Source organism: Schistocerca americana, chromosome 1, assembly GCF_021461395.2.
Source record: "Schistocerca americana isolate TAMUIC-IGC-003095 chromosome 1, iqSchAmer2.1, whole genome shotgun sequence".
Lineage (NCBI taxonomy): Eukaryota > Metazoa > Arthropoda > Insecta > Orthoptera > Acrididae > Schistocerca > Schistocerca americana.
This window is the reverse complement of record NC_060119.1, coordinates 513,831,856-513,845,594: the sequence shown is the minus strand read 5'-3', so window position 1 is coordinate 513,845,594 and position 13,739 is coordinate 513,831,856. Positions and strand designations below refer to the sequence as shown.

General features: G+C 41.6%; 1 protein-coding gene across 1 annotated transcript in view; it reads left to right on the top strand.

Annotated features, from left to right (window-relative positions):
• Nucleotides 1-13,739, top strand: part of LOC124624497 (alpha-tocopherol transfer protein-like) — a 109,788-nt gene that overhangs the window by 81,883 nt on the left and 14,166 nt on the right. Inside the window, exon 2 of the mRNA XM_047149110.1 lies at nucleotides 6,497-6,669. Within this exon, the coding sequence (XP_047005066.1) occupies nucleotides 6,498-6,669 (172 nt within the window). The 5' untranslated portion in view covers nucleotide 6,497. The remainder of the gene's footprint in view (nucleotides 1-6,496; nucleotides 6,670-13,739) is intronic.

The window sequence follows — 13,739 nt, the reverse complement described above, 5'->3', positions numbered from 1 at the left end:
CTTATACAGACATGCAAAATTGGGCAGTAGATAAACAAAGGTTAACCGTCCCTGACTTACGAGCTATCTCAACAGAGGCTGTCAGAAAATAAAATATATGACGTGAGAATAGAAAACGAAACACATGGTCAACGACACATTTTCTGAAACAGCGATCAGAACACTCCACACACTAGTGGGCTTCTAGCCATCCTCGAATTGTGACAAAGAATGCATGTTATTTTAGTGTTACCCAGCACTAGGAAAAGTCGCAGTGTTTTGATCCGGAAATTTTTCACAATACCACTGAACAGTACACGACTGGTCCTCAGAAAGAGTTTCACTTCCGTCTACGTGCTCTGCCGAAACAAAAGTCCTGCCCGTAGTGGTGGTAAGTTCCTATGGGACCAAACTGCTGAGGTCATCGGTCCCTAGGCTTACACACTACTTAAACTAACTCACGTTAAGGACAACACACACACCCAGGCCCGAGGAAGGGCTCGAAACTCCGACGAGGGAGCCGCGCGAACCGTGACAAGGCGCCCCCGACCGTGTGCACCGTGACAAGGCGCCCTAGACCGCACGGCTACCCCGCGGGGCAGTCCTGTCCGTTAAGAGAACGAAGACATGAGAGACAAATGTGCCACAATCTGATGCGGTCTCCTGGCAGCGTGCATTTCGGCACTTTAGAATCTGTATTAGACCATCAAACTCAATGTTAACTTCCTAATAGCTGTTGTCAGCGTCTAAAATTTCAGTCATCGCTTTTATAAAAGGCATATTACTCTAGGGGATTCAGAAGGCGAGAATTACACATGTCGGCGGCTGCAGTGCATTTTTACATTCCTGGTTGCACATTGGTTCGTGAACTGCATACTGGCTTTTTTTTTCCATTCCACATGCCACAGCAACAAACTGCCTCTTCTACGTCTACACCAACACTTTGCAAACCACTGCGAACTGCATGGCAGAGGGTACATCCCATTTTATAGGTTATTGGAGGGTTTTTCTGTTCATTCACGTATGGAACATGGTAATAATGACTGTTTAAATGTTTCTCTCTGTCTTATAATTAATCTAATCTTGTCCTCATGATCCCTATGGGAGCGTTATCTTTGTGACATTCTCCCATGGGCCAAACAAACCTGTGACCAGAATGAAATTTTCACTCTGCAGCGGAGTGTACGCTGATATGAAACTTCCTGACAGATTAAAACTGTTTGCCGGACCGAGGCAAGGGTCCCGAGTTCGAGTCTCGGTCCGGCACACAGTTTTAATCTGCCAGGAAGTTTCATATCAGCGCACACTCCGCTGCAGAGTGAAAATCTCATTCTGGAAACATCCCCTAGGCTGTGGCTAAGCCATGTCTCCGCAGTATCCTTTCTTCAAGGAGTGCTAGTTCTGCAAGGCATGCAGGAGAGCTTCTGCAAAGTTTGAAATATAGGAGACGAGGTACTGGCGGAATTAAAGGTGTGAGGACGGGGCGTGAGTCGTGCTTGGGTAGCTCAGTTGGTAGAGCACTTGCCCGCAAAAGGCAATGGTCCCAAGTTCGAGTCTTGGTCCCGGCACACAGTTTTAATCTGCCAGGAAGTTTGAACCGTGTGACCTTTCGTGCTGTCCTTCTCTATACAAGTTTTGTATCATCTGTTAGTCCTATTTGCTACGAGTCCCACACATTCCAACATTATTCTAGAAGGGGTCGAAAAAGTGATCTCCCATGTTGACTAATTGCACTTCCCCAGTATTCTACCAATAGATCGAAGTCTGCCACCTGTTTTACCCACGACTCAGCCTATGTGACCGTTTCATTTCATGTCCCTACAAAGTGTTACACCCAGGTATTCGTATGAGTTGACCGATTCCGAGTGTAACTCACTGATACTATAGTCACAGGACACCAAGTTTTTTTTTTCGTTTTGTGAAGGGCACAGTTTTACATTTCTGAGTATTTAAAGCAAATTCCAATCTTTGCACCATTTTGAAATATCTGCCTAAATATTTGTGCAGTTTCTTCGCTGAAGATAGAGTTATCAAAAAAGCCTGAAGTTGCTATTAATATTGTCTGCAAGTTCATTAATATATAACATGGATAGCAGGGGACCCAACATGCCCGAAGTTACTTCCATAATACATCTGTCAGTGACTCTCCAGCTGAGATAACTTGCTACGTCCTCCCTATCAAAAAATCCCCAATACGACGTCTACTCAAAAAATTGTCCACAAAATTTGTCTGCACGTGGCCTCCTTCACAAAACTCCCCTCCACAATTAATGTACCGCTCCTAACGCCGTTTCCACTTCCGGTACCAGGCTTCGTAAGCCTCTTGGTGGATCGCGTGAAGTGCCGCCTGCAAATTTTCTTTTATCTCGTCTGTCGCACATCTTCGTCCTTTCAACGGGCTTTTCAACTTTGGAAATAAAAAACGTTCGCAGGGGCCAGGTCTGGAGAGTACGGAGGATGAGACAGCACAGTGATTTCGTTTTTTGTGGAGTAGTCACTCACCAACAGGGATGAATGTGCGGCCGTGCCCTTTCAAAGGATCCATCCCGGCATTCACCTGGAGCGATTTAGGGAAATCACGGAAAACCTTAATCATCGATTAACAGCCAAAGAAAACTCTCAGCACAGCTTTGACATTTGACCTGACCTGACGACCGATGGCGCAATGGTTAGCACACTGGACTCACATTCGAGAGGACGACGGTTCAATCCCGCGTCCGGCCATCCTGATTTAGGTTTTCCGTGATTTCCCTAAATGGCTCCAGGCAAATGCCGGGATGGATCCTTTCAAAGGGCATGGCCGACTTCGTTCCCCATCCTTCCCTAATCCGATGAGACCGATGACCTCGCTGTCTAGTCTCCTCCCCCTAAATAACCTGACCTGACGAGCCTTTTTGGTCTTGGAGAACCTTTCCCGACCCATTGTGAATAATGAACCTTAGTCTCGACCTCACAACCGTAGACCAACGTCTCATCATCAGTTACGATTCACTTACGGAAAATCTCGTTCTCAATTGCGCGATCCAAACGCTCTTGACAGATTGCAAGGCGAAGGTCTTCCTGGTCTTGACTCTTCAGCCGTGGGACGAACTTGGGACCAACACGATGCATTCTAAGACGCTCTGTCAGGATTTCATGACACGATTCAACTGAAATGTTACATTCTTCTGCAATCTCTCGGACAGTCAGTCTTCAATGGACATGCACAGTTTCGTTGACGTTCCTGACATAAGCGTCGTCGGTAGAGGCCGAAAGGCGTACTGAACGAGGGTCATCTTTAGCTTCCACCCGGCCATTTTTAAACCGCGTGAACCATCACAACATCGTGTGCGCTTAAGCACTCATCACCACCACTGCAAAGGCTTTCTGAGTTTCACGCAGAATTTAATGCAGATGCGTGGCACCTCTACTCTGCCATCTCGAAATTCGCAAAATGTGGGACACAACGTTCTTCTCAGTAGAGCTCTGAACGATAACTAACAGACATACAGAACTTCCGGCAGTTACACATTAAACACAGGAATGCACGGATGCAAACTGCATTTCCCTCAAACATACCATTGGCGCGAAATTACGAATGTCCCGGAATTTTTTAACAGATCTTGTGCAGTCACAAGTTTCGCTTGATATCCCATACGATCGTACTTCTGATAATAAGCGTAGACGTCGTACTGAATCAAATATTTTTCTACCTGAAGTGCGAGTTGGTTTTCACATGATCGATGTTTTCGAAATCCGTGATGGTTGGCATGGAGGCGGTTAATCTGTTTGAGATACATCATTATGTTTGAACGCAGAATATTTTATAGTATTACACAACAAATAGATGCTAAAGACATTGAACAGTAGTTTTGTGGCTCACTTCTGCCATATTTCTCGTAGACGGATGTTATCTGTGGGTTTTTCCCAACTGTGGGGCATGTTTTCTTGTTCGGGGGCACTACGAGGTGCATTCAAGTTCTAAGGCCTCCGATTTTTTTTCTCCAGACTGGAAAGAGGTAGAAACATGCGCATTGTTTTTAAAATGAGGCCGCATTCATTGTCAATACGTCCCAGAGATGGCAGCACCGTACGGCAGATGGAATTTTACCGCCAGCAGCGAGAATGAGAACTGTTTTAAATACTTAAAATGGCGACGTTTTCCTTACTTGAACAGCATGCAATCATTCGTTTTCTGAATTTGCGTGGTGTGAAACCAATTGAAATTCATCGACAGTTGAAGGAGACATGTGGTGATGGAGTTATGGATGTGTCGAAAGTGTGTTCGTGGGTGTGACAGTTTAATGAAGGCAGAACATCATGTGACAACAAACCAAAACAACCTTGGGCTCGCACAAGCCGGTCTGATGACATGATCGAGAAAGTGGAGAGAATTGTTTTGGGGGATCGCCGAATGACTGTTGAACAGATCGCCTCCAGAGTTGGCATTTCTGTGGGTTCTGTGCACACAATCCTGCATGATGACCTGAAAATGCGAAAAGTATCATCCAGGTGGGTGCCACGAATGCTGACGGACGACCACACGGCTGCCCGTGTGGCATGTTGCCAAACAATGTTGACGCGCAATGACAGCATGAATGGGACTTTCTTTTTGTCGGTTGTGACAATGGATGAGACGTGGATACCATTTTTCAATCCAGAAACAAAGCGCCAGTCAGCTCAATGGAAGCACACAGATTCACCGCCACCAAAAAAATTTCGGGTAACCGCCAGTGCTGAAAAAATGATGGTGTCCATGTTCTGGGACAGCGAGGGTGTAATCCTTGCTCATTGCATTCCAAAGGGCACTACGGTAACAGGTGCATCCTACGAAAATGTTTTGAAGAACAAATTCCTTCCTGCACTGCAACAAAAACGTCCGGGAAGGGCTGCGCGTGTGCTGTTTCACCAATACAACGCACCCACACATCGAGCTAACGTTACGCAACAGTTTCTTCGTGATAACAACTTTGAAGTGATTCCTCATGCTCACTACTCACCTGACCTGGCTCCTAGTGACTTTTGGCTTTTTCCAACAATGAAAGACACTCTCCGTGGCCGCACATTCACCAGCCATGCTGCTATTGCCTCAGCGATTTTCCAGTGATCAAAACAGACTCCTAAAGAAGCCTTCGCCACTGCCACGGAATCATGGCGTCAGCGTTGTGAAAAATGTGTACGTCTGCAGGGCGATTGCATCGAGAAGTAACGCCAGTTTCATCGATTTCGGGTGAGTAGTTAATTAGAAAAAAAATCGGAGGCCTTAGAACTTGAATGCACCTCGTACAATAGATTATGATTAACAGACTGGCTAACCCAGCTACATTTGGGCACGGTATAAAATCTGATAAGGGTTCCATCATCCCCTGAGCCTTTCTTCAGTTTTAACTATTTCAGCTGTTTCTCAAAGCCCCAATGTCACCCTTCTTCTCAGAGATAAGAGAATTAAATTTGGGCAATACTTCTGGGGTTACCTTTGTAAAGAAACGTTTGGAAACAGTGTTAATAATTACTGTTTTTTCTTTGCTTTTCTCAGTTTCAGTTCCAATCTCGACCGTAAGTGGACACTAACTTTTCTGTCACCAACAGCCTTTACACATGACCAGAATTTCTTCAGGTTTTGTGAAAGATGATTTGACGAGATTCTGCTATGGTTGTCTTTCAAAGCTTTCCGCAATGATCTCTTTACAGCCAAACGCGTTTCACTCATCACCTCTCTGTCTATAGTCACATGCTTGTTTTACACCTACTACGTAGTAGATTGTTTCTTTACACTGCGTGTATACCATAGAGGGTCCCTCCCACCATGAACTGTTCAACTAGGTATGTATCTATCCAATGCATGGTCAACTATTCTCTCCAACTTGAGCCATATGTAGTGCCCTCTACTTGGTTCTGTCCTGAGCTAAGAGTTTCAGATTAAATATTTCTTCCTGTAAAACTCAAACTGTTGCACCTCTTTGAAGTTATTTTTACAATTGATTTATTTACAGTACTGGGCTATGCATGACGAGAAAACAAAGGAGTATTGCGAACAGCTGAGTGACGAAACAATTTGAATTACCTAGTATTACATAGCCGTTGACTTCGAGTTATAGTGTGTTTGCAGGGCAGTCTGTCATGATAATCGCTTACGTTTATTAATTGTACCAAAAAATGTAGGATTGTGTCGATTTTTGTAGTTTTTCAAGAGACTTGATAAAAAGATCGATTCATCAAGATTCGAATTAGTCGACTACTTTTTTATCACTACTATGTTAAAACATTGCCACTATATAGAAAGAAAGCGAAAGCATCGTAGCGGACACGTGATTTGGTTCTAGAGGGGTTATAGTTTGTTACTGCCGTCCCCTCCCCCCAATACAGCTTCCCGTCACGTATGCATACGGTTTTAATATTATTAATAATTAATATAGTAATAATTTCTTTTTTATAATAGATAAAACGGAAACCATTGGTACAGTCACAGAAAATGCTAGCGATCAACTGTTTCTCGCCTGGAGTGACACGTAGTGATTGTTGATTTGCTGTTCCGCAGAATGGCTCGCGAGTGGGTGCGTCCCGCGGACGAGTACGTCTGCAGCTTATCGGAGGAGACACAGGAGCTGGCGCGTGTCGAGCTTCGCGAGGACCCCGCTACGCGGCAGCATGCGCTGCAGCAGATGCGCTCCTGGATCACCTCCAACCCGCGCATCGTCAACTGCCGGCTCGGTACGTTTACCTCACAGCGCACTATAATGGCGCATGGTACACTAGCCCACGTTGTATAAACATTTTAACAAATGACAATATTCTCGCAATTATTGAACTTATTCCTCTTTTCCTCGCTATCAGGAATCAAACCTGGATTGTCTCCGCATTTTAACTGAGGCTGGTGCTATTCTTATGAAAACAGTACATCAGCCAGCCACTATTTCATCAAATGATCGATTCATTTACATCTGAGGCTCCTTTTTGTCTTGACAGCATGATTTTTTTTCACCAATGACCAGCTTCGCCTAACATATCTTGACCATAGCCCCTTTAACCGTCGCTTTTTCAGGTTCCCATAGGGCCCTACCTTTTCGGGGCACAAGAAATCCCCCACAGACAGTCACGTAGTTCATGCCACTACCCATCACCCACGACTTGGACGAGTAGCTGGGCTTACAGGTCGAAAAGTGTGACAGTAAGAAGTGCACCATCTACAAAGATGTAGCTCTGTTAGCCACTAAATCTCAATCAGACCATCCTTTTAGTCAAAATAAGGAAACCTGTTGAGTCTGCAATTGAGGATGGGGAGGAACATGGTTTTAGATTTCATTGATCAGATACTGACCTCGTTTTTGTCACAAGAAGGCTGTATGAGAAGTACTGGCAGTAAAATAAAAAAGTGTAACTTTTTTATTTAAAAAGAACTAGGGCATATACCACACATGCATATATGAAAATGAGTCGGGTATAAGAAATTTCATGATAACAGTATAGCATGAGTAGGGTGGTGATGGCACATGATGAAATGAAGAGCTGAATAGTAAGCCAGGCTGGATGGAACCAAGGAGTCGAGTCAATAAGGAAGTTGATTTTCACTACTTGTCATACAGAATTCACAAAAATGGGTCTTAAAATCAGCAAAACTTAGACAGTTGGTTCAGTGTTGAAGAGAAACTCTAGATGTTTCATTTAAGAACTGGAGACAGATATGGCTAATAACTTCCAATACTGTAGCTGGGTTGTATTGATTCCTCAGAGAAAGAGATAGGGGAAAGAATAACAAAAGCTTCCAAGTTCTACTACACAGTACAACAGATACTTTGGAGGGGTCATCATCATAACCTTCTAAGATTAGCCTGTTCAAAAGATATGTCTTACTTATGCCTACACTAGCATATAGACTAGAAGCAACAAATAAGAACTGTCTCCAGGCAACACAACTGAAGTTCCTTAATTCTTGTTTGCATTAAACCAGATTAGAAAAATAAGGAATGACATGTCCAAAAACAGCTGGGGTTGGAAAGAAACCTGCAGGAGACCCTCAAACTGAAGATATTGAAATGGTATGGGCATACAAAGAGGATGGCCTCATGGGACACCTCAGGTTTATTTTGACAAAGTGTTCCAGGGAAGGACCAAGAGGAAGTCCTTCTAACTATTGAAAGGAGGACATCCTCACAGATTTCACAATTCAAAATACCAAATGGTATCAAATAAACAAGATAAGTTGGAGGCGTCTTATCTACAACTAACTCTTTGTTGCTGGAGCAGAAATATTAAAATAATGATAATGAATCAGTCAATTTAATCATAATTGGCTCTTTATGTAAATTCACCTTAAAGCAGCAATATGAAATTTTCAAAAAATTTCTGATGCAAAAAATCATTGTCTCTCTATAATAATACATATTGCCTTCTATATATCATGTTGCCTCCCTGTGATCCATGGTCCTTGCCATTTGTAGGGGAAGCTTGCGTGCCTCAGCGATATAGATATCCGTACCATAGGTGCAACCACAATAGAGAGGTATCTGTTGAGAGGCCAGTGTGGTTCCTGAGGAGGGCAGCAGCCTATTTAGTAGTTGCATGGACAATAGTCTGGATTATTGACTGATCTGACCTTGTAACATTAACCAAAACAGCCTTGCTGTGCTGGTACTGCGAATGGCTGGAAGTAAGGGGAAACTGCAGCTGTAATTTTTCCCCAGGGCATGCAGCTCTACTGTATGGTTAAGTGATGATGTCATCTTCTTGGATAAAATATTCCCTCATTCAGATCTCCGGGTGGGGACTACTCAGGAGGATGTCGTTATCAGGAGAAACAAAACTGGTGTTCTATGGATCGGAGAATGGAATGTCAGATCCCTTAATCGGGCAGGTAGGTTAGAAAATTTACAAAGGGAAATGGATAGCTTAAAGTTAGTGAAGTTCAGTGGAAAGTGGAACAGGACTTCTGGTCAGGTGAATACAAGGTTATAAATACAAGGTCAAATAGGGGTAATGCACGAGTAGGTTTAATACTGAATAACAAACTAGGAACATGGGTAAGCTACTATGAACAGCATGTGAATGCATTATTGTAGCCAAGATAGACTGAAGGCCACACCCATCACAGTAGTAAGAGTTTATATGCCAAGCAGCTCTGCATATGAGGAGGAGATTGAGGAAATGTTTTATGAGATAAAAGAAATCAGTAAGATAGTTAAGAGAGATGAAAATTTAATAGTCATGGGGGACTGGAATTCAATAGCAGGAAAAGGAAGAGAGGGAAAAAGTAATAGATGAATATGGCCTGGGGGAAAGGAATGAAAGAGGAAGATATCTGGTAGAATTTTGCACAGAGCATAATTTAATAGCTAACACTTGGTTTAAGAATCATGAAAGAAGGTTGTATATGTGTAAGAGACCTGGAGACACAGGAAGATTTCAGATTGATCACATAACAGTAAAACAGAGATTTAAGAACCAGGTTTTAAATTGTAAGATATTTGCAAGGCATATGTGGACTCTGCCCACAATTTACTGGTTATGAACTGCAGATAAAAACTGGAAAAATTGCAAAAAGTTGAGAATTTAAGGAGATAGGACCTGGATAAACTAAAAGAACCTGAGGTTGTAGAGGGTTTCAGAGGAAGCATTAGGGAACAACTGAGAAGAACAGGGGAAAGAAATACAGTATAAGAAGAATGGGTAGCTTTGAGAGATGAATTAGTGAAAGTAGCAGAGGACCAAGTAGGTAAAGAGACGAGGGCTAATGGAAATCCTTGGATAACACAAGAGATACTGAATTTAATCGACAAAAGGAGAAAATATAAAAATGCAATAAATTAGACAGGTGCAAGGGAATTCAAATGTCTAAAAAATGAGATCAACAGGAAGTGCAAAATGGCTAAGAAGGGATGACTAGAGGACAAATATAAGGATGTAGAAGCACATATCACTAGTGGTAAGACAGATACTGCACACAGGAAAATTAGAGTGGTGGTGGTGGTGGTGGTGGTGGTGGTTAGTGTTTAACGTCCCGTCGACAACGAGGTCATTAGAGACGGAGCTCATGCTCGGGTTAGGGAAGGATTGGGAAGGAAATCGGCCGTGCCCTGTCAAAGGAACCATCCCGGCATTTGCCTGAAGTGATTTAGGGAAATCACGGAAAACCTAAATCAGGATGGCTGGAGACGGGATTGAACCGTCGTCCTCCCGAATGCGAGTCCAGTGTGCTAACCACTGCGCCACCTCGCTTGGTGGAAAATCAGAGACCTTTGGAGAAATATCAAGAGCTCAGACAGAAAACCAGTCCTAAGCAAAGAAGGGAAAGTAGAAAGGCAGACAGAGGATATAGAGGGTGTATACAAAGAAGATGTATTTCAGGGTAATATTACAGAAATGGAAGAGGATGTAGATGAAGATGAGGAGGGAGATATGATACTGTGTAAAGAATTTGACAAAGCACTGAAAGACTTAAGTTGAAACAAGGTCCCAGGAGTAGACAACATTCCAGTAGAGCTACTGATTGGCTTCGTAGAGCCAGTCATGACAAAACTCTTCCATCTGGTGAGCAAGATGTATGAGACAGGTGAAATACCCACAGACTTCAAGAAGAACATAGTAATCTCAATTACAAAGTAAGCAGGCGCTGACAGGTGTGAAAATTACCAAACTATCAATTTAATAACTCATGGTTGCAAAATACTAACACAAATCCTTTACAGAAGAATGGAAAAACTGGCAGAAGCCGACCTTGGAGAAGATCAGTTTGGATCCTGGAGAAATGTAGGAACATGTGAGGCAATACTGATCCTATGACTTCTCATAGATGATAGGTTAAGGAAAGGTAAACCTATGTTTATAGCATTTATAGACTTAGAGAAAGTGTTTGATAATGTTGACTGGAATACGCTCTTTCAAATTTTAAAGGTCGCAGAGATAAAATACGGGGAACAAAAGGCTATTTACAATTTGTTCAGAAACCAGATGGCAGTTACAAGAGTTGAGGGGCATGAAAGGAAAGCAGTGGTTGAGAAAGGAGTCAGACAGGGTTGTGGCCTATCCCCGATGTTATTCAATCTGTATATTGAGCAAGCAGTAAAGGAAACAAAAGAAAGACTTGAAGTAGGAATTAAAATCCATGGAGAAGAAATAAAAACTCTGAAGTTTACCCATGACATAATTCTGTCAGAGACTGCAAAGGACCTGGTAGAGCTGCTGAACGGAATGAGCTGTGTCTTGAAAGGAGGATATAAGATGAACATCAACATAAGGAAGACAGGAATAATGGAATGTAGTCAAATTAAATGGGATGATGCTGAGGGAATTAGATTAGGAAATGAGACATTCAAAATAGTAGATGAGTTTTGCTATTTGAGAAGTAAAATAACAGATGATGGTCAAAGTAGGAAGGATATAAAATGTAGACTGGCAATGGCAAGAAAAGCATTTCTGAAGAAGAGAAATTTGTTAACAATAAGTATAGATTTAAGTGTCAGGAAGTCCTTTCTGAAAGTATTGGTATAGTGTAGCCATGTATGGAAGTGAAACAGGGATGATAAGCAGTTTAGACAAGAAGAGAATAGAAGCTTTTGAGATTTGGTGCAACAGAAGAATGCTGAAGATTAGGTAGGTAGATCACATAACTAATGAGGAGGTACTGAATAGAACTGGGGAGAAGAAAAATTTGTGGTACAACCTGACTAGCAGAAGGGGTCGGTCAGTAGGACACATTGTGAAGCATCAAGGAATCACCAATTTAGTACTGGAGAGAAACATGGAGATCAAGACATGAATATGGTAAGCAGATCAGTTTTCACAATGGACACCTATTAATATTTGGTCATCATTCACAAACAAAGTGATTTTATCATATCTGAACTTATAAAAATGTATTAAATACATTAAACTATTTTAGCTTAATGTTTGCTTGCTTACAAAGGTATTTTAAAGGAATTAGTTTCCAACAAAGTAAACACAGAGTCTTCTTTATAACGTATTACTTCTTATCCTGCAGGTTTAAAATGAAGGTGCTACTTGCCACATAGGTAACAGAACTTTTCAGTACTTGAATGTAATAGCTCTCGAGCTATGTTTTTAATTTTCTTTTGAACTCCTCGGGATTCCCAATTCTTGCTTTATGTTAGATGTGAGATTGTATAATAAATTTGCCCCAGGTACATAACTCTGAATATTAAACAAGAAGGAAAAGGTCAGCAGTTACTGCCAGTTACTATCAAATTAGTGGTATATGATATTATATTTGCTGTATATGATATCATAATGAATTAAAAGCTTTTCTTCAAATTATACATATCTCATTGGATGGTGGTGTTGCTTTGACTAGGGAGCTGTGATCTAACATTACATTATCTAAAGAGTACCATGATGCTGCCAGTACAGTATTGCTTCTCTGCTATTAGTAAACCTTGAGCCTCGGGGGGTGCCTAATTCCGAATCTGGAGAAGTGGGAAGACTTTGGGCCAGAAGAGTTTTACATATATCCACTGTCAGCAATATGTTGTGCAGTAGCACTACAGAAGCCACTGTGGAATGTCACATTACAATTTTGCTATGCTGCCTTTGTACTAGAATGAGTGACGAAGTAGTTCCTGGTTAATCGTGGGTGCTATTTCTGACTTCTTCTTAGAAACAGAAACCCACTGTCCACAGTAAGGACACACACACTACAGAGAGCAGAAACCATGGCTGTAGTGACAGCATTGTGTGAGGGACGGTAGGTCTATCCTCCCTATGTACTGAAGTACGCTTTCATCCTCAGCTCCCTGAACATGCCTCTTCATCTACTCACAAAAGATATTACAGGTTGTGCACATGACATCATGGATCAACATGAGGCTATAGAGATGTATTTTACTATCCTTATTAGCACCCAGAAGAAGGTTCTTCCTGGGCTCTGTCATTTCATGTTCTTGTCATAGGTGCAGGCATAATGGATATAAACTTATAACAAATATGCAATGGAACATTTATAAGCAGCCTAATTACTGCTGTAGGGTGCAGATTACAGGATGTGGCCTGGTGATCAGTCCCATCTCTCCCAGAATCATTTCTAATAAAATACTATGTACTTAAAATTGGCAACAACTACATTTATTGATTTCTTGAGCATATAGTTTTTGGCAACCCAAGTAAATGGAGGCCATGTAACAAAGAACTCTTAGAAGTTATTTTCACACATTATTTCAACTGTCAAAGATTAAAATTCTCCACATGCTCATCTGATATGTTGATTGGTTTGACATTCATACTTTTCAGATGCAAGTTTTATCCTCTGTACAGTGTCCCCTCATTTTGCATTTTTTTTCTGTCATTACCCTGCACATGGTATTCATCTGAATTCACAGACAATAGGATAAATTTTGCCATGTGTATAATATAAGTGCAGTAATTATTAATGTTTAGCAGTTACATGTTGATGTGAGCAGTGTCAAATCTACTTCATGAAGGCTGGTACATATTTGACAACATGTTTCTACTGGCTCAGAACATTCAGTTATAGGCAAAATTACAAATGTACACACTGAACTGAAGAAATTGCCATAGACTCAAATTGTAATCATTCAATTCAGCAATTAAAAGAGAATATTTTGTCCATTACAGTACCTTATGGTCAGGATTTTTCTAAGACTCTAAGCCAAGATTTCTGAATGACTTAAAATTAGTATCATAATCTTCACACTTATTTTCTTTTCATAATTAGCTGCCAAAAATAGGATCATTTTTAATGCTTGCATTGCTGTCAGCTTTATCGTTGTCCTACAATTGGTAAGTGTACTAATTTTACCTTTTTTAATTGTATC